Genomic DNA, 22,626 nt, shown 5'->3' on the forward strand with positions numbered 1-22,626 from the left:
TCAGTTACGTATTGCTAGGCAGTTAACATAGTGATACTTATCAAGTCTCCTTGCCATCCTGATTGAAATAAATCAACCCAGAAGTCTCTCTGATTTTCTGGTGCAGAGATATAGTTACTGCTAAACGGTTGCTAGGGTACTCTGTGTAGTTGCTAGGAGTGGCTTGGCAGCTGCCAATCATGAATCTCCAAAGGCTGCTTGTCAGTATGAATGATATAAACCAACTCCCATGCCTCTGTGACATTCAGAATGGAAGATATCCCTCTATGGATTTTGGTTGTTAAGGTGCTCGACAATGGTTGCTAGGGAGGGGCTAGGAAGTGTTGAAGTGATGCATGATTGGCTGTTTGCTGTCCCGAAGTCAAACGAGACCACCCTTGTGTTTCTATGACACTTCTATCCGGAGATATCCCTTTGATCTTTTTCAATAGAAGTCTATGGGACTTGTTGCTAAGGTGCTCTTAATGGTTGCTAGGGCGTGGCTTGATAGCTTCACAATGATCCAGAGAGACTGATTGGTTGTCTGAGTAAAATGAGCCCACCCCCTCGCCTCTATGACACTGTGATCCAGAGCTATGTTCAATACAAATCCCTATGCCTTTTCATTTCATGGGCCGCCCTACACCATTATAAGTCAATTGGGGCATTTTTGGGCAGCTCCTGCCCCCAGGGGTGCAACTTTTACCCTATATTGAGGTATGCTCTTACAGAGCCTGCCAGCCTCTTCAAATGTGGCAAATCACACGCTTCTACTAAATCCTCGCTTGGAGCTGTGGACGCCAAAGTTTGTCTCAATGTTAAGTCTATGGGATTTTTCGCCGCTTTTTTGCCCCTGGGGCAAATACCGCACTCGACGCTTATAAAAGTCATAGCACATGTGTCCTCAATAGGCCGCTCGATTTGACACCTCATTCGTGGGTCTACGCCAAACGGTGCGGGATCGAATTAGGTGCCGAAGTTTTGTTAAGAGATATAAAAATAAAAATAAAAAGTATAACTAGATAGGTACATTTCCTGAAGAAAATGTGAGTGGTGCTTGCCGTGGCAAAACTCGGCCAAACAGCATGTTGTAACTGGAAAAGAACAAAAATTATGGTCATAAATAAATCAACCCAGAAGTCTGTACGATTTTCTGGTGCAGAAATATGTGATTTGTTACTCGGTTGCTAGGGTAAGCCCGTGTGGTTGCTATGCAGTTACCAAGGTAATACAATACATGGCTCCTTTCCATCCTGAGTGAAATAAGTCAACCCGAAGTCTGTAGTGTGTTCTGGTGCAGAGATATGTGATATGTTGCTCGGTTGCTAGGGTAACTCCATCTGGTTGCTAGGCAGTTACCATAGTGATACTAATCAAGTCTCCTGGCCATCCTGATTAAAATAAATCAACCCGAAGTCTCTATGTTTTTGTGATGCAGAGATATGTGATTTTTTACTCGGTTGCTAGGGTAACCCCATCTGGTTGCTAGGCAGATACCATAGTGATACTAATCAAGTGTCCTTGCCATCCTTATTGAAATAAGTCAACCCGAAGTCTCTACGCTTTTCTGATGCAGAGATATGTGATTTGTTACTCGGTTGCTAGGGTAAGCCCATCTGGTTGCTAGGCAGTTACCATAGTGATACTAATGAAGTCTCCTTGCCATCCTGATTGAAATAAGTCAACCCGAAGTCTCTATGTTTTTGTGATGCAGAGATATGTGATTTTTTACTCGGTTGCTAGGGTAACCCCATCTGGTTGCTAGGCAGATACCATAGTGATACTAATCAAGTGTCCTTGCCATCCTTATTGAAATAAGTCAACCCGAAGTCTCTACGCTTTTCTGATGCAGAGATATGTGATTTGTTACTCGGTTGCTAGGGTAAGCCCATCTGGTTGCTAGGCAGTTACCATAGTGATACTAATGAAGTCTCCTTGCCATCCTGATTGAAGTAAGTCAACCCGAAGTCTCTATGTTTTTGTGATGCAGAGATATGTGATTTGTTACTCGGTTGCTAGGGTAAGCCCATCTGGTTGCTAGGCAGTTACCATAGTGATACTAATGAAGTGTCCTTGCCATCCTGATTGAAATAAGTCAACCCGAAGTCTGTACGCTTTTGTGATGCAGAGATATGTGATTTGTTACTCGGTTGCTAGGGTAACCCCATCTGGTTGCTAGGCAGTTAACATAGTGATACTTATCAAGTCTCCTTGCCATCCTGATTGAAATAAATCAACCCAGAAGTCTCTCTGATTTTCTGGTGCAGAGATATAGTTACTGCTAAACGGTTGCTAGGGTACTCTGTGTAGTTGCTAGGGAGTGGCTTGGCAGCTGCCAATCATGAATCTCCAAAGGCTGCTTGTCAGTATGAATGATATAAACCAACTCCCATGCCTCTGTGACATTCAGAATGGAAGATATCCCTCTATGGATTTTGGTTGTTAAGGTGCTCGACAATGGTTGCTAGGGAGGGGCTAGGAAGTGTTGAAGTGATGCATGATTGGCTGTTTGCTGTCCCGAGTCAAACGAGACCACCCTTGTGTTTCTATGACACTTCTATCCCGAGATATCCCTTTGATCTTTTTCAATAGAAGTCTATGGGACTTGTTGCTAAGGTGCTCTTAATGGTTGCTAGGGCGTGGCTTGATAGCTTCACAATGATCCAGAGAGACTGATTGGTTGTCTGAGTAAAATGAGCCCACCCCCTCGCCTCTATGACACTGTGATCCAGAGCTATGTTCAATACAAATCCCTATGCCTTTTCATTTCATGGGCCGCCCTACACCATTATAAGTCAATTGGGGCATTTTTGGGCAGCTCCTGCCCCCAGGGGTGCAACTTTTACCCCATATTGAGGTATGCTCTTACAGAGCCTGCCAGCCTCTTCAAATGTGGCAAATCACACGCTTCTACTGAAATCCTCGCTTGGAGCTGTGACGCCAAAGTTTGTCTCAATGTTAAGTCTATGGGATTTTTCGCCGCTTTTTTGCCCCTGGGGCAAATACCGCACTCGATCGCTTATAAAAGTCATAGCACACGTGTCCTCAATAGGCCGCTCGATTTGATACCTCATTCGTGGGTCTACGCCAAACGGTACGGGACGAGTTAGGTGCCAAGTTTTGTTAAGAGATATAATAAAAATAAAAATAAAAAGTATAATAAGTATGTGAGATTACAATAGTGATGCTTTGCAAGCACCACTAATAAGTATGTGAGATTACAATAGTGATGCTTTGCAAGCACCACTAAAAATAAAAAGTATAATAAGTATGTGAGATTACAATAGTGATGCTTTGCAAGCACCACTAATAAGTATGTGAGATTACAATAGTGATGCTTTGCAAGCACCACTAATAAGTATGTGAGATTACAATAGTGATGCTTTGCAAGCACCACTAACTACATGGGTACATTTCCTGAAGAAAATGTGAGTGGTGCTTGCCATGGCGAAACTCGTCAAACAGCATGCTGTAACTCGAAAAGAACAAAAATCACGGTCGTAAATAAATCAACCCGGAATTCTGTACGATTTTCTGGTGCAGAAATATGTGATTTGTTACTCGGTTGCTAGGGTAAGCCCATGTGGTTGCTATGCAGTTACCAAGGTAATACAATACGTGGCTCCTTTCCATCCTGAGTGAAATAAGTCAACCCGAAGTCTCTACGTTTTCCGATGCAGAGATATGTGATTTGTTACTCGGTTGCTAGGGTAACCCCATCTGGTTGCTAGACAGTTACCATAGTGATACTAATGAAGTCTCCTTGCCATCCTGATTGAAATAAGTCAACCCGGAAGTCTCTATATTTTTGTGATGCAGAGATATGTGATTTGTTGCTCGGTTGCTAGGGTAACCCCATCTGGTTGCTAGGCAGTTACCATAGTGATACTAATCAAGTCTCCTTGCCATCCTGATTGAAATAAGTCAACCCGGAAGTCTGTACGTTTTTCTGATGCAGAGATATGTGATTTGTTACTCGGTTGCTAGGGTAACCCCATCTGGTTGCTAGGCAGTTACCATAGTGATACTAATGAAGTGTCCTTGCCATCCTGATTGAAATAAGTCATCCCGGAAGTCTCTACGTATTTCTGATGCAGAGATATGTGATTTGTTACTCTGTTGCTAGGGTAACCCCATGTGGTTGCTAGGCAGTTACTATAGTGATACTTATCAAGTCTCCTTGCCATCCTGATTGAAATAAATCAACCCAGAAGTCTCTCTGATTTTCTGGTGCAGAGATATAGTTATTGCTAAACGGTTGCTAGGGTACTCTGTTTAGTTGCTAGGGAGTGGCTTGGCAGCTGCCAATCATGAAACTCCAAAGGCTGCTTGTCAGTATGAATGATATAAACCAACTCCCATGCCTCTGTGACATTCAGAATGGAAGATATCCCTCTATGGATTTTGGTTGATAAGGTGCTCGACAATGGTTGCTAGGGAGGGGCTAGGAAGTGTTGAGGTGATTCATGATTGGCTGTTTGTTGTCCCGAGTAAAACGAGACCACCCTTGTGTTTCTATGACACTTCTATCCGGAGATATCCCTTTGAAGTCTTTCATTAGAAGTCTATAGGACTTGTTGCTAAGGTGCCTTAAATTGTTGCTAGGGCGTGGCTTGATAGCTTCATAATGATCCCGAGAGACTGATTGGTCATCTGAGTGAAATGAGCCCGCCCCCTTGTCTCTATGACACCGTGATCCAGAGCTATGTTCAATACAATATCCCTATGCAATGTCATTTCATGGGCCGTCCTACACCATTGTAAGTCAATGGGGGCAACTTTGGGCAGCTCCTGCCCCCCAGGGGTGCAACATTTACCCCATGTTGAGGCATGCTCTTACAGAGCCTGCCAGCCTCTTCAAATGTAGCAAATCACACGTTTCTGCGAAATCCTCGCTCGGAGCTGTGATGCGTCAAAGTTTGACGCAATGTTAAGTCTATGGGATTTTTCGGCTGCTTTTTTGCCCCTGGGGCAAATACCGCACTCCGATGGCTTATAAAAGTCATAGCACACGTGTCCTCAATAGGCCGTTCGATTTGACACCTCATTCGTGGGTCTACGCCAAACGGTGCGGGACGAGTTAGGCGCCAAAGTTTTGTACGGAGATATAAAAATAAAAATAAAAATAAAAACTAGATAGGTACATTTCCTGAAGAAAATGTGAGTGGTGCTTGCCGTGGCAAAACTCGTCAAATAGCCTGCTTGAAAAGAACAGAAATTGTGGTCATAAATAAATCAACCCAGAAGTCTGTATAATTTTCTGGTGCAGAAATATGTGATTTGTTACTAGGTTGCTAGGGTAAGCCCATGTGGTTGCTATGCAGTTAGCAAGGTAATACAATACATGGCTCCTTTCCATCCTGAGTGAAATAAGTCAACCCAAAAATCTGTACTGTTTTCTGGTGCAGAGATATGTGATTTGTTACTCGGTTGCTAGGGTAACCCCATGTGGTTGCTAGGCAGTTACCATAGTGATACTAATCAAGTGTCCTTGCCATCCTGATTGAAATAAGTCAACCCGGAAGTCTCTATGTTTTTGTGATGCAGAGATATGTGATTTGTTACTCGGTTGCTAGGGTAAGCCCATCTGGTTGCTAGGCAGTTACCATAGTGATACTAATGAAGTCTCCTTTCCATCCTGATTGAAATAAGTCAACCCGGAAGTCTCTACGCTTTTCTGATGCAGAGATATGTGATTTGTTACTCGGTTGCTAGGGTAACCCCATCTGGTTGCTAGGCAGATGCCATAGTGATACTAATCAAGTGTCCTTGCCATCCTGATTGAAATAAATCAACCCAGAAGTCTCTCTGATTTTCTGGTGCAGAGATATAGTTACTGCTAAACGGTTGCTAGGGTACTCTGTGTAGTTGCTAGGAGTGGCTTGGCAGCTGCCAATCATGAATCTCCAAAGGCTGCTTGTCAGTATGAATGATATAAACCAACTCCCATGCCTCTGTGACATTCAGAATGGAAGATATCCCTCTATGGATTTTGGTTGTTAAGGTGCTTGACAATGGTTGCTAGGGAGGGGCTAGGAAGTGTTGATTTGATGCATGATTGGCTGTTTGCTGTCCCGAGTCAAACGAGACCACCCTTGTGTTTCTATGACACTTCTATCCGGAGATATCCCTTTGATCTGTTTCAATAGAAGTGTATGGGACTTGTTGCTAAGGTGCTCTTAATGGTTGCTAGGGCGTGGCTTGATAGCTTCACAATGATCCTGAGAGACTGATTGGTCGTCTGAGTAAAATGAGCCCACCCCTCGTCTCTATGACACTGTGATCCAGAGCTATGTTCAATACAAATCCCTATGCCTTTTCATTTCATGGGCCGTCCTACACCATTATAAGTCAATTGGGGCATTTTTGGGCAACTCCTGCCCCCAGGGATGCAACTTTTACCCCATATTGAGGTATGCTCTTACAGAGCCTGCCAGCCTCTTCAAATGTGGCAAATCACACGTTTCTACTGAAATCCTCGCTTGGAGCTGTGACGCCAAAGTTTGTCTCAATGTTAAGTCTATGGGATTTTTCGGCCGCTTTTTGCCCCTGGGGCAAATACCGCACTCCGATCAGCTTATAAAAGTCATAGCACACGTGTCCTCAATAGGTCGTTCGATTTGACACCTCATTCGTGGGTCTACGCCAAACGGTGCGGGACGAGTTAGGTGCCGAAGTTTTGTTAAGAGATATAAAAATAAAAATAAAAATAAAAATAATAAGTATGTGAGATTACAATAGTGATGCTTTGCAAGCACCACTAATAATAAGTATGTGAGATTACAATAGTGATGCTTTGCAAGCACCACTAATAATAAGTATGTGAGATTACAATAGTGATGCTTTGCAAGCACCACTAATAAGTTTAAATAGGATTTCAGTAAGTTGGCTCTCACAAGCCAACTTAATTAGACATCAGACAAATGTATAAAAATGGATCAGACCCAGATTGCCATTGGAATGCTTAATAAAGAAGCTAAAGAGGAGGCTGCCCAACTGAGTAGGTGAATCTGTCAAAGAACAGCCAGGATGCTGTGGAAAATGGAGAGACGTGCCATATTTCCATGTTTCTCTTGCTTTGTACATTTGTCTAAACATTCTGCTTTTTTGTTAACCCTTCTAAGCATTTATATGTAGACTTGACATTTTAATTGGTACACCTAGATAAAAAAAAACAAAAAAAAAATATTTTTGACAGTTAATAATATTTAAATGGATTAGCCTACATTCCAAATACATACCTGCCATTTGTCTTCTTGGTACTCAAACATCAAGAGGTTGATACTTATTCTGAAAAGGCTTTGTACAGTTAGTTGCACAAACATCACTGTTTCATCTGTGTCACTGACAAAATCTTTAGTTCAGGTAATGGAGGAGTCAGGAGACAAAGAAGCAAGTTCAAGGTCAGTTCTTTTATTATTAATTTATTTTCCTCAGCAATGACGGTAACCATCCTTATAAAACAAAAATGTAGCACACTCTGGCTGCTGTGCTCTCGGGTTACTCTCTCTCCCACTGATGCTGTGGCGGGCTCTTAAATCTCCCTCCGCTATCACTAAATGCTTCTGATCAATGGCAGTGGGCGCAATGGCGCTTTTGGAATGGCTGGTTGTTTCACCAACTGACATTCACGGCTGGCTGTACACCACTTGCGAACGTCCCCGTGAATGCCCGGTCAAAAAAATGGGCCATTATGCGGTGCAAAGTTTTTATTGTGACCTAAGTGGCAAGCCATTGGATTATAATGAGCCGCCTGGAAGAGTGTTTCCCGACGGCTCTTTGGTACTAACTAGAGTTGTATTCTCTTTGAATGTTTGTATGTCCTGCACAACTCGATACAACCGTTCATTAATAATATAAAAATACGGGTATGTGAGCGCAAGACCAGGCTGGAGCTGTTGACCATCAATTACTTTCACTTGGTCGAAGGTGTGCTTGAGGGACTCGTCACGCGACTGCTCCAGAGGGAAGTCCCCCTCAGGTAAGCCCCTGAGAATGGGAACTCCCCCATCTGCGTCATCCTGACGCGGAGCCAAAGTTGAAGGCCCTGGCACCGCCTCACCAGCCATAGATCGCACGTCACACCCCGCCCTGCTACTTTGCAGGACCCATCCACACATATTACCCTCAATAGATTTTTAAAACCGGGCCAATTGGTTCCCAGAATTAGCGGATGGGTGAGACGGGAATTAACCGCAGCCTCGACTCTATGCCTTTGTCGCCTGAATCGTATCTCAATGGTAACCAGCAGATACTTGTGAATGTCACTATGCACACACCTCACCCTCACCAGTTTATTTGTATTCAATGCCCTGCCTTGCACCAAGCGTTGGTGGATCACGGGTTCCCCCTGCCAGTAACCATCTCCGGCAGGCGTCACGGAGCTGCTGGGCAAAAGCAAACGGGCGGCCGTCCTTCACGAAGCTCCATGAGCGGAAGAGCTGCCGACTCTGCTCCAGGGTCAGATGCTTATAATCCAGGAGGCTGACGGCGGGTAGTTGTTGTGCCACCAGCTGCGCCTCCCCGGAGAGCAGGGGCAACAGGCGGGCCACCCACTGATCAGGAGGCCACCTCCAAACCGCAGCATTTTTTTCAAAGAGGTCGAGGAAGGCCTCCGGATCGTCATTTGGCCCCATTTTGTTAAGGGCGACCGGTGGGACAGGCTCTGAAGGTGTCGCAGCACCAGCCCCCTCTCCGAGCGATCAGGCTATAATTTTCATATAATCTTATAATTTTCAGTTGCTACAGTGCTTTCAATATAGCAAAGGGTGAATATAATTTACAAATCACTCCTTTTTATTTTTATTAGGATTTTTCATACTGTCCCAACTTTTTCAGAATAGGCCTATTTCACAAAATGGCGACCGCAACCGGAAGTAGGGTAACGATTCTTCCGGTCGCGCCGCCGCTCTCTACGATCCCCATTCATTCTTGGACATTCTTCGCAAAATGAACTGTGAACAGCGTGTTTTTTCGCAGTCATTCATGTACTTGCCAAAAGTACATATAGCCGATGTTGTCCGTTTTGTTGACATTTTTCAGGGAGATGTGAAGCGATCAAAATTGGACAAAGGTTACAAATTCTTTTTTGAGCAATTTATTTTTGATTACCAAGGTATGTTTTATTTACGATAGGCGATTTACCTTTTGTTGGTTTTATGGATGAATTTCAAAGTGGTGTAATAAAAAAAACCAAGTTTTAACCATGTTTGTGTGTATTTGGACACTTCAGTCTCAAATATTATTGCAGGGACAGTGGTAATTAGGGCCAGATGTTATAGGTCGTTAAGAAAGCGTGAGGAACCACATCAACTTGAGGTAAATACATACTGGATTTAGCTAATGATGAATGGTATATTTTTTGATAACCAAGATAAATTCTACTTGTCTCAGTATCAATAGTAACGTCAGCAGCTATAGTTAGAAAAAACAAAACAATGTTACATTCATTAAAATGGCATTGCACTTGATGACACTTACTATACCAATCTTCACCCACAAAATCAATAAATAAATAGAAATGATGTCTGATTGTATGTGTGATATCTAGTGGCTTTAAAAAAAAGTCATGTTATTTAGTTGTCCAGGAGAGTGCAGCAATCTTACACTAGATTATGGCTCATTTTCATGTCATCACCATGAATGAAACTAAGAATTGTACATCTTTACAGTAAATTTAATTTAACTTTGCTATTTTATCTAAACATGAAAATAATGAAATTAAGGCAAATAAATAATAAAAAACTAATTTTACACTAATGATATTACATTTTAAAAGTTACAAAAACATTTTTGTATGTCCCCAAAAAATCCCAGTGTACACCCTAAATGAACACACAAAAGTTAAATAAAGATGTGAAATATATGAGTCTTTCTATCACTTTCTCCAGATCACGCTTGAATCTAACCATCCACCTCAAATGGCAGCTTATACTTGTACTTGTGCTGCTGGAAGAAGTTTGTGCAACCACCTGGTTGCACTACTTTACCAGACAGCACATTACAGTACATTAGGAACCAAAAATGTTCCAGCTGCCCTTGCTTGCACAAGCAAACAGCAGACATGGCATAGGCCACGCACCCAGGTATAAAAACAAACTCCTCAAACAGTTTTAATTTAGCCAACAGTAAATAATAAATACAAAAAAGTATGTAAAATGCATGTGCAAATCAGATTACAATCAAATGCAATATATACATGTTTTGTCAGGGCATCACTCCTGAACCAGTGGATCAGCTTGTAGTGCGCAAGCCGAAAGCCTCTGGTAGGAGCTGTGTGCAGTCTACTCTGTATAGAGCATATGGAGGTAATCTCCAAATACTAATACAATACATATTCACATTAGATAAGACACACTGATAATTAACACACTGAGGCATGAACATTTTTGTTTAAGGACCTTTGCCTGACAATGATGTGATTGCTGGAGCAGCATCCCTCATCTCCCTTCGACCACAACCGCTTATAGCAAAAATTATCAATGGGATGTCTGCTGTAAGCATGGTGTCCTCTAAATTTGGAGAGGTCCCAAAAGGTTCACTGCTGTCTTACCAGTGTCCAGCTGTACTGCCAAAGGATGTGCTCATTCATCCATATGCTCCACAATTCCCCCCATTACCTGTCCCACAATACACACTTCCACAATTTAATTTTGTCCCTGGTAGCTGGGCTGAACTCCTGCATATGCAGAGTCTGGAGGTGACCCCTGAAATATCAGTGATCGTTGAGGAGGGAACAAGGGATCAAGCCAAAAGCCCGCTCTGGTTCAGCATGCGTCGTCTCCGTCTTACAGCAAGCAAGTTCCATGAAGCTGCTCATGTCAGATCAGAGTCCACTGCAAAGACACTAGCTGGCCGGATCATTAAAGGTGCCCCCCAGACCAAAGCAATGCGTAGAGGAGTGGAGCTTGAGCCAGAGGTTCTTCGCCGCTATGCTGAGACCTTTGCAGTTAATGTTCTTCCATGCGGTCTCATCATCCACCCCGATGCTCCACATCTCGGTGCCAGTCCAGATGGTAAAGTGGTGGACCCAAACGAAGAACCTCCCTATGGCCTAGTAGAGGTTAAGTGCCCTGATGTGAACGACATTGGAGAGGCATCACACATCAATATAATTGGGGGTCAAGCTAAAATAAAAAAAAAACACACCTACCACTGGCAAGTCCAGGGTCAGCTGATGGTCACTGGCTTAGCTTGGTGTGATCTGGTGACGGATACAAGGAGTGACTTCACCGTGGAGAGAGTATGGAGGGATGATGAGCTGATCCAAGAAATCAAGGCTAAAGCTGACGAATTCTACTTTGGTACATACATCCATGTTTTGCTAGGGCGAAAATAGGCAAGAAAGTGGCCAACCAAAGATGTTTATATTATTCACAGTTATGCATGTTTTATGTTTCTAAGCTTTATGATAAATGTTATTTTACAAATGTTTAATACAAATTGAGAAACAGACAAACATGCTCTAACACATGCATTTGTACATGCGCAAAATCTGTTGTGCTGTCTAACATCACTCACCGTTGTCAGCGTTCTCCAGGTAAACTCCACCCTCCATGTACTCCCTCTCCTCAGCATACAACGAAAACTGTAACATATCTTTAATTCAAAACAAAAGTAATAATATTAGGTTTACTAAACTTATTAATTGTGCAGTCAATCGATCCAAAAAAATAACTAGATTAATTACACGTTTTTTGATTAATTGTGATTGATCGCAATCAAAAAAACTCAAGTTTCTATATGTTTTTACTATATTTTATCATTTAATAATTTTACATTTACCCAGATTAATGTAGAAACAACATAAAATGACTAAATAAAGACATTAATATTTATTATTGAAACACACAGTAGACACTTCAAGTAGACATACTTTGACAAATGTCATGTGGTTTTAATACTTATGATTTAGAACTTTGAAATTATACATATTCAAAGTCAGTGGCCTACACACTATATCGGAGTTAAAAGTTATTGTATACTTAGCAGTGTTCGTTACTGGAAAAACTTGGAAACAGCAACCACCAGCATGTCTGAAAAAGAGAAAGGGTAATAGCATCTTGGCTTTAACTCTCAACACATCTAGCCTGGCTTAGTTAGAAGCCCACTCACCACGTCAAGGTGCAGGCTCAGAGTGGGTAGACAGGACAAGACAAACGTAACAAACAGACGCCACAAACAGACAACACTGAAACATCTGAACATTTGAGTGTAACATTTGAACATTTGAGTGTAACATTTGAACAGAACGTACTGTATAATCACAAAAAATAACAGTTTAACCTTAAAACTTCATATAAAACGTACTGTATAATCACAAAAAATAACAGTTTAATCTTAAAAAACTAAAGGCAGGTTCTCAAAGCAAATGCTTATGCCCCGTTGATGCGGGCTCTAAGCAAAGCCAGTGTGAGCGGTGAAAAAAACTAAAGGCAGGTTCTCACAGCAAATGCTTATGCCCCGTTGATGCGGGCTCTAAGCAAAGCAAGTGTGAGCTGGTATGTTCAAACTGTCCAGTATTTTACCTCACCTTCAAAATCTAAAGGACCCTGGTAATTTGCCATCATGCAACAGCAGGACCACATCTGATTCACTGTGCCTGCCAAGGTGAGGGGAATTGGGCAATCCCAAATGTGGTACTCTTTTACTCGCCTAATTACACGTTCAACCAGGATGCGGAGTCTGGCTATGGCCTGGGTTCTCTCTGTTTCCTCTCTGCTGAACTGGTCTCTATGTTTGAAAGGTGGAATGATTAGTTTTGCCCCAACAACCTCCAAAAGCTTTCCAATAAGGAAGCCCTTGTCTGCCATAACCTCATCACCTGGCTCCAGTAAGTCCAAGATTCCTGACTGCCTTGTCAACTCCTTATCAGAGATAGAGCCAGTGAACAACTTTGATGCAAATGTGATTGCACCACAGGGTGCAACTCCAATCAAAGCTTTGAAGGTGGTATGGCTCTTGTAGGTTGAGAATGTTTCAGAGTGAAGGGTAATTGCCTCTGGGCTCTCACATCTGAATTCTGTGCAGTCAATAATGACCCTCACATTTGGGCAGTACTGCTGAAATTTCACAGGCATTGTTCGTCTCACCTGTTCACGGGTCATCCATATTTGAATGGATCCCAACACAAGGTACAAGTAGTTTGCCCATGTGATTACAATGCGACTCACTGTAGAAGTGCTCACTCCAAATATCTCAGCTAAAACTCTCTCTCTAAGGCCGACAGCAACCCGCAAGCAATACATGAAAAACTCATCAATGAGTTGCATCTTACGCTGGGGGCTTGGCTTCACGACCTCTTTCTCTGCAGTTGAAATTCCAATCCTCTTGGCTTTGGACCAGTACACAATATTGGATGCAGAGGGCTCAATAGATCTCCAGAAAATCATAAAAATGTTTTTGGATGAGAACCTTGTGAAATACCTGAAGTCTTCATCAGACACACACCATCTATCCAGCAAAGATCGGGAGATGGTAAGCCTTGACACCAGTTCTTCCAGCTCCTTTATTTTTTCCAGTGCCTCATCAAGAGCACCTAATTAAATAGAACAAAATAAAACTTTTTTAGTGTTAAACATGACACTTTATCATTAGAGGGGGAAAAAACGTATTCATTTGGTAAATTGCAATTACATGTATGCAGTTATAAAACAGTTAGAACATCACTGTAAATTTTCACCCCAACAGCCTCACATACCATTTTTTATTTAGTTCTGTTTAATCAATTGTTCATATTGTCTCCATTGTTGCACATTTAATAATAACTGGACAAGAACTGAAATGGGTGTCAGACAAAAGAGACATGCAAAATACTGGGGTCCTCTGAGCTAAACCACAGAATGCAGTATAAAAGGGGCTGACAAGAGAAATGATGACTTATCGTGCTATCGGAATGATCGTAAATACTAGTTTCCTAGTTTAAAAAAAATGGAGACGAACGCCCTCACAAGTTAAAATTTGAATGCGATGAGCTCGTAGTCACAACTTCAGAAGAGGGAAGTAGGATGTTTCCGATGGCACGTAAAGGCAGCAAAAATTAGCTGCTACCAGTAATAGCTAACTTAGGCCTATATTTTAAATCGTGGTATTGGTCGCACCAGACCATGCTAAAAATAATTAAATACAAATTCATCTTCCTAACATGCTCCACTGCTAGCATAACTGCTACTATATGCTACAGCAATTTTATAAAATCTAACATATTGTATTGGATAATAACATGTTACACTCACCCGGGAGCGCTGGCTGTCGTAATCGTGCTCCTGCACCAGCAGCCGGCATCAGCACTTTCCACTTCTGCTTCCTCGAGTACACAACAGACACCTCTTTTTGCCGTCAGTGTCTGGCGTAATTTAACTTCTCCCCAGTTGTTCCAGCAAAACCGAGAAGGTACGGCCTGCGGTGTAAGATACTTACGACCGGACTCTCTAACACAGACTTCGATCCTCCGTGAAGTGCTTAGCACACAAAAAGTACTGCCTTTCCTCACTGTGAACGTCGGCCCCTCCTCTCTTCAGTATAGCCCATATCCAACGCCTTTTCAACATTTCATCGCAAGGAAAGCTGTGAAATGATAAATAGGGTTGTTTCTTTTTCGAGTTGAAACATAAAGGTGCGCAACATGTCTGACTGCTTTTAGATTCCGCCATTGTTCTCCGACTGCTGCTGCTAGCGCGTTCACCGGAAAATAGTTTACCCTACTTCCGGTCTCGGCGGCCATTTTTGTGAAATAGGCCTATTGGGGTTGTAGTTGTGCCTATTAACTGAATTTCAAAATGGTTGATTTTACATTTGTTATAGTTATTCTTATCACAGTCATTCCGAAACGGTTGATTTTACATTTTTTATAGTTATTCTTATCACAGTCATTCCAGGGGTCAAATGTTCCTTCAGATTAGGAACTAATAGATTGGTAGCTGGTCTTTGGGAGAGCCTGGGAATGCTCTGGAAAATCAGGACACAAAATAAATTCCAGTACGACTGCATTCCTCCAGCATGGCCTCACCACATATTTCTCCGTCTCCTGTATGAAAATACAAAATGTAAATCTCATTTTGATATATGTATGAGTGTTAAGGGTGTTAATTGACTACCCACATGTGTTTATGCATGCATTTATCTATCACTGCATTGCCCTGGTACATCCTCTTTGATTATTGATCAGAGACAGGGGGTTGTGTTTGTAAGAGTGTATATGTATAATCAGAGCTAAGGGAAGCAGTTTCAGACCCCTTCAGAGAGAGACAGGAAACTCTTCGAGGTTAGTGGGTGATGTCTGCCTATAAAGATGATTGAGAATTAGCAGGAAAGGAAATGCATAGAGGAGGGGAAATAGGAAAGAGGATTTCAAAAACTCAGCAAATAACTCTTTGCCAGTAAAAAATCACAACTGCCAGTAGGGGCAGAGATTTGTCAAAGTGTCGGCAAAGAAATGTTTGCCAGTAGTGGCAGATATGCCAAAGATCCATCACAACACTGTTTTGCCAGTAGTGGCAGGTATGTGCAAAAGGTCCACTACAGCACTGTTTGCCAGTAAATGCAGATATTTGCCAAAAGTTCAGCAAGAAACATTTTTCCAGTAGTGGCAAATATTTTACAAAGGTTCAGCAGTTTGCCAGTAAAGACAGACGTTTACTAAAAATTCACATCTGAGTTGTTTACCAGTAGGGGCTGAGATTGGCCAAAGGGTTGGCAAAGAAATGTTAGCCAGTAGTGCAAGATATTAGCAGAGATTCACCATAGAACTGTTTGCCAGTAGTGGCAGATATTTGCTAAAGGTTCAGCAAAGATTTGTTTGTTATTAGTGGAAGATATTTGCCAAACATTTGACGAATAACTGTTTGCCAGTAGTGGCAGATACAGTATTTACCAAAGGTTCAGCAAATATCTTGTGAAGGATCTCTGTTCGTCTGGGAAAGGAGGAAGTGGGAACCGGATGCACATTCAACAAGGCTTCAATTTGACACAACATATAACTGAAAGCTCCATGTGTCTCTCTCTGTCTCTCTCTCTCTGGCATTCGGGCGTGCATCCTCTCTGCCCAGCCACGCCCTCCTCTTCGTCACACACCCCCACTGCCCGATTCAGGCCCACCAACCTTCCTGGAGGGAAGGAGTTGCCCCTTCAGCCAGTCCGTCGCCGGCTGGTCTTCCCCGCATCCTAGGAACCTGGGTAGGATGAAGGGAGGGAGAGGGGAGAGAGAAAGAGAGCAGGAGAGACAGAGGAAGAGAGAAAGAGAGAGAGAGAGGAGAGAGAAAAGAAAACACTTTTCTTTGGCTCCCACGGGCATGCCGCCAACCCGGTCTTAAGCCACTCCTCCACCCCCTGGCGGATGACAGCATGCTCCTCTACACCCTGGCAGCCGGCAGCAGCTCCTCCGTCCCTTTGTTTCCTCCACTTCCTGGAGGATGGCAGTGGATCCTCCACCTTTAATTTGACACAACATTAAACTGAAAGCATAACATATCACGTTGACACACACACACGCAGCTCCATGTGTTTTTTTTCTCTCTCTCTGGCACCGAGTGTGCATACTCTCAGCCCAGCCACGCCATCCTCCTCATCACAGATCTGTTGATAGCACTTTTTTTACAGTGTTGTTCTACATTTACATACATATATATATATATATATATATATAATTACAACAACTACAGGAGTTACTTGGTACTAACCCTTTACCTAACCTTAACCCATATTATATACAGTTCATGTAGTTACCTAATATTACTCAGTACTTTGAAGGGGTAAGTACAGTGTAAGTAAACTGAAAGTAAGGGTGTGTTCACACTTGTAGTTCGGTTCTCTTGGTCCGGATCAAAAAATAAAATTATACATTTAGTCCTGGTTCGCTTAGCGTTCACACTGGCATTTTTAACATTGAACCTAACGATACAAAACCAAAGGCATCAGGAAAAAGTCACAACCTGATTGGACAGCATTTATGACGCATATTTTGCAACAGAACATGCCGATCATCCAAAACAATGCTGGCTGCTGGGCGAAGTGCGCTCGTTAGATTTATATATGTATATATAGTGGTGTTTCTACCATCTGAGAACAAACAAAGAGCTAATAGATTGTGTAAAGGAGTCAAAACAGCACCAGGAATTCCTCAGTTGCACACGCAAACAAAGAAATGCTGCAAGGATGGCTGATGGCGGTTCCGACGCCTGTACCGAACTGTAATGGACAACATAGCTCCTTTGATGAGAAGAACCAGGTATGCTTGAGGTCAGTATTAGGCAAATTACTTCCTGTTTTTGGTCCATTTAGACGTTTTTGGTCCATGTTGCATTCATATATCAATCTAACTGCACAAGAGTTCATTTGGAAGCGGACCGAGACCCACTATTCAGACGGTCTCGGTCCGCTTGTTTGGTGTGCATGAAGGTTCGGGTGACAGCGTTCACACTTGTTCAAATGAACCGCACTAACAGAGCAATCGCACCAGAGTTCGTTTTAATTGAACCAAACCTGCCCAGTGTGAAAGCACCCTAAATGTACTGTAAAAAAGGGCAACTGATCTGTTTGCCAGTAGCGGCAGATATTTGCCATATGTTCAGCAAATATCTATTTTCCAGTAGTGGCATATATTTACCAAAGGTTCAGCAAATAACTTTTTGGCTTTAGTGGCAGATATTTTTCAAAGGCTCAGCAAAGAATTTTTGTCGGTAGTGGCTGATATTTACCAAAGGTTCACCGTAAAACTGTTTGCCAGTATTGGCAGATATTTACCAAAAGTTCAGCAAAGAACTGTTTGCCTGTAGTGGCAGATATTTGCCAAAGGTTCACTGTAAAACTGTTTGCCAGTTGTGGATGATATTTGCCAAATATTCACCATTGAACTGTTTTCCAGTAGTGGCAGATATTTGCCAAAGGTTCACCATAGAACTGTTTGCCAGTAGTGGCAGATGTTTGCCACAGGTTCACCATAGTGGCATATATTTGCCACAGGTTCAGCAAAGGATTTTTTGCCAGTGGTGGCAGATATTTACCAGAGGTTCAGCAAAGTTCTGATTGCCAGTGGTGGCAGATATTTTCCAAAGGCTCAGCAAATAATTGTTTGCCAGTAAAGACTTATGTTTAATAAAAGAAAATCACAACTGAAATTTTTGCTAGTAGGGGCAGAGATTTTCCAAAGTGTTGGCAAATACATTTTTGACACACACACACGAATTGTTACAATTTTATGAGTACTTGAATAATAATGATAGGAATATAAAATTGTGTATGGAACATTCCAAAATGACTATTAACTTCTTAGATCTAACTATTTCTATTGGTAAAGATGGGAAACTCCACACTACTGTATATCGCAAAACAACAGATAGGAACACCATGTTAAAAGCAGATAGTTTCCATCCAAATTGGCTAAAGAATAATATACCTTTTGGCCAGTTTCAACGTCTTAGACGGATTTGTGACACAGATAATGAATATGAAGTGCAAGCTAAAATTCTGTCCAACCGATTTTTAGAAAGGGGCTATCATACAGAGATTATACAAAATGCTTATAAGAAAGCCCAGGCTATCTCTAGACTAGAGTTATTCCAGAAGAAGAAAAAACCATCCGCTTTACAAAATCAGGCCTATTTTGTGACAGAATATAGCTCCTTGGCCAATTCCATAAAAAGAATTATATATTCAAATTGGAATCTTATTAAGAGTGATCCTGTTCTTAGAGAAGTATTTTCTGCATCTCCAAAAATAAGTTTTAAGAGGGCTCCAACTCTACGAGATAGGCTAGTATCTAGTCATCTTCCTGCCGAAAAACGGACCACCTGGCTTAACATACATTTAAAAGGAGTTTACAAATGTGGAAGAGTGTAAAGAATTTTTTAATTTCAAGACAGATAAAAAGTATGACATAAAGACATTCATTAATTGCAATACCACTTTTGTGGTATATAGGTTATCATGCATATGTGGATGCTTTTATGTAGGCCGGACCAAGAGACGTCTTAAAGACAGAGTATCTGAGCATAAGAATGCCATTAGAAAAGCCAATTTAGATTACCCTATGGCAAAACACTTCCAAAACGTGCACAATAGTAACCCAGAAGGTCTAATGGTTGAGGGTTTAGAAACGATTAAAAAGAGTATTCGGGGTGGTGACCGATTAAAATTACTTCTACAGAGAGAAACTTTTTACATATATGAATTACAAGCCACAGTATATCCTGGTTTAAATGAAGAAATAGATTTCAGCCCTTTTCTGTGATTTTTTTTTTTTTTTTGTAACCACCTCCCAGTGGACCTTCTCTGTATGTGCAGGCTATTTGTCATCCAGGTGTTTCCAATTAGCATCTATAAAAGAGGAAATTGTTTGTTTGGAAAATATACCCTGAAGAAGGCTGTTTGTGCCGCTACGCGTGGGTTGTATCTTTTCCCCCACATGTTTTAATTATTTTTTCTATCATGATTAGCCAGTCCAATAAAGGCTTCTTTATTTTCCTAAGAAGAGTGCCTTGGATTTCCTTTTTCTACATGACATTTTTGCCAGTATTGGAAGATATTTGCCAGAGATTCACCATATAACTCTTTGCCAGTAAATGCAGATATTTACCAAAGGTTCAGCGAAGATCTGTTTGCCAGTAGTGGTAGATATAATTACCATATGTTCAAGTCAAGTCAAAATTTCAAGTCATATTTATTTGAAGAGCGCTTTTCACAACAGACATTGTTTCAAAGCAACTGTACAAGAAATTACACTATTGCAGAAAATGAATGAATATTATGCCAATATTAGTTATTTATGTTTAGAACTATTAGTGGTTAAAATTTGTAAACTAATTAAGTGTTGTGGGTCAGTGGTTAAACAAAATGATTTTGTTGACCTGTAAGTTTTGTGTTAAAGTCCTTGAAGTCATCCCGAATTAACTGAGGAAATACATGTTAATACATTGCCCTTTGATTTTGGCGACGAAGGCTTTTGTTAGCGGTTAATTCACTTTCTATGTAGTTCATTTTTTAAGAGAGTGTTGTCCCTCCTTTGACCAAGATGATATAGGTATCATTTAGTGAGGAGCATTGCAATCCTGCTGGAAGCTTATGGCATGTCAGTTTGGTGAGCTCCATCCTGTGCCCATGCAGTAGCTCATGAAGAATCCCATGTCTTTGAGTTTGCATCAGTTCATCCTCTGTGAAGTCCGTCTTAGTAGACTGAAGTGAAGTCTGGCCGGCACATGCAGCAGTTAGTCATCAACACTCAGCGGCATGTAGCAGTGTGAGTCGGACATCAGGCAGGACCAGAAAAAAGTTCAGCAAAGATCTGTTTGCCATTAGTGGCAGATATATGTTAGAGGTTCACCGTAAATATATATATATATATATATATAAACAAGTTCACTATAGAACTGTTTTCCAGTAGCGGTAACCTGTCCATCAGTGGCAAAGGTTTGTGAGGTGAATTTACTGTAAAAAACACAAATATGGTATTTATCCAAGACTGGGCAAGTTAAAAGAAATGTTGATTCAAAATGTATTTTATAATAAATTACATTTTATTTTTACATATTGGAAAAATTTAACCAATAATTGTCTGAGTATTTTATGCTCATTTGAGTATTGTGTTGTTAGGTAAAATGGTGACTCAAACTTTATTGGAATCAATTGTGAGTTGTGTTTCTTTGCGCATCACATGTGGAGGTGCTGCCTATGTAGAGCATTTTGATTTAGTCTCTCAATTATGGGGTTTCAATTAAATTATGATGCTGCATTCGAGGGCTACCTATGTAGACGGTAGACAGCAAGGGTCACTAGGTTCTGTACCAGGGCGTAGATGTTGGTCACCTTTTTCTTCACTGACATTTCTCCTGCCAGTAAGATATTTTAATGGAAATTATCAGTTGTTGAATTCATGACAGGCAATTCTCTCTTTCAGTTGATTCCAAGTCGCAGGATATCCAGTCGAGCCAGTGCTCCATCCGGTTCCTTCTTCGCCAGGGACAATACAGCCAACTTCCTGTCATGGTGTCGGGAGGTGGGTGTGGGCGACACCTGTCTGTTTGAGTCAGATGGGTTGGGTGAGTCTTTTATACAAATGTAACTCTGAAAGAGCCACTAAGAATTATAGGTGAAATGCCACAGTGCCTCAAAAAATATATATATACCACACTTAAAATGTAAAGTTTAAATTTATACTGTATCAAAATATTAAACCAATGGATATTTATTTGAAAGAAAAATAGCAAAAGCACTCTTTCCAAGGAAAACAAAATCGAATCTCTCTCACGCTCTCTCTGTATGATTCAGGCATCAGAAATCTACACAGACAGTTAGGGCTTCAGGCACAAAACTGAAACTGTTTTTATGATTCACTTCCAACTCATGTCAGGGACAGCTGGAGAGAATAATACACTACAAAAACAAAGAATAAAGACAGATATGATCTAACAGCAGAGCAGATCGGCTGAATTGAATGAATGATACCGGTGGTTACTCTTCTAGGACACAATGTGTGCAATTGAGGGGAATTTACTTCATGCATCCACTAAAAATCACAACAACACCTATCTTTAAAGTTATTGAAAAACAGAAAATTTAAGTTCTGAGAAGAGCTGTAGCATATTTGCTTGATTTTATCCCTTGCACAATATTGTTTACTGTACATATATATTTTATACAGTATATACACACACAAACAACACTATACTATACTATTTTTAGGGTGACCCAGTTTTTTGGTGTTTCCATTGCTGTAGAGCAGATTTAGTTCAATCTCATGTTACACTAGTTTGCATTTCAAATGTTATGGGTTTACAAGGATACTTCTGAATATGCAAATGAAAAAAAATGTTTGGACAGGTTCTCTGGCTGGAGTTTATATCTGTTTCTGACCAAAATCAAATATACAGCACAATTCAGTACAACTACAACACACACAAGACATCACACTACATCATGAAGTGATTCAGATGTTCTTCTGCAGCAGAAAGAGAAACTATTCTTTAAACATTCATTATTACAAACCTAACAAACTCCTTTTGGTGAAATGTTTTTCTTGAAAATGTTTGTGCTATTTTTTGTTGTTGTTGATGTTTCATTATCTTATGTATATCAATTAATCTGCATTTTAATGTACATTAAGTACTTTTTAGGGCCACTGTATAAATTCAGTGTCAATCAAAGGATAGTACATTATTATTTTGTATAGTATAGACTTCACCTTCAAACAAGAGAGAGATAAAAAAAGAAGAAGAATTGTGATATTTATTTATTTTTACCTCCTGTTCCCTCTCTGTAATAGCTACATGAAAACATGGAGGAATGGTTATGTTCAGGTGGGATGTTGTGAGGTTGTGACAGATTTTTTTGCATGTTGTGTTGTGTCACCATCACTCAAGCCCTCACACGGAATGATGGGAAATGTAGGATGTACTTGGCACTGTTTCATACAAAAGGCATGTGTGCTGTTGAATCACTTAATGCTGGAAGCACTCTCTGGATACACACATTAATGCACATCCACACATTCAAGTGTCCAGTGTTCATGTGTGCTCTATGGTCATATCCATAACACTGAAGTGAGCTACTATTTCATGATCATTCAGTGTCATTCTGCTGTATTCACACAGTTTTTTTTTTAATCTTTTTTTCATTCTCCTGACATCATAATCAGACATTTTAACCATTTGCATTGAA

General features: G+C 41.0%; 1 protein-coding gene across 1 annotated transcript in view; it reads left to right on the forward strand.

The window, feature by feature from the left end:
- LOC127640054 (growth arrest-specific protein 2-like) overlaps positions 1 to 22,626 on the forward strand; it is a 160,263-nt gene that overhangs the window by 106,130 nt on the left and 31,507 nt on the right. Inside the window, exon 4 of the mRNA XM_052122426.1 lies at positions 20,867 to 21,008. Coding sequence (XP_051978386.1) covers positions 20,867 to 21,008 — 142 coding nt within the window. The remainder of the gene's footprint in view (positions 1 to 20,866; positions 21,009 to 22,626) is intronic.

This window comes from Xyrauchen texanus, chromosome 49 (genome assembly GCF_025860055.1).
Source record: "Xyrauchen texanus isolate HMW12.3.18 chromosome 49, RBS_HiC_50CHRs, whole genome shotgun sequence".
NCBI classification, from domain to species: domain Eukaryota; kingdom Metazoa; phylum Chordata; class Actinopteri; order Cypriniformes; family Catostomidae; genus Xyrauchen; species Xyrauchen texanus.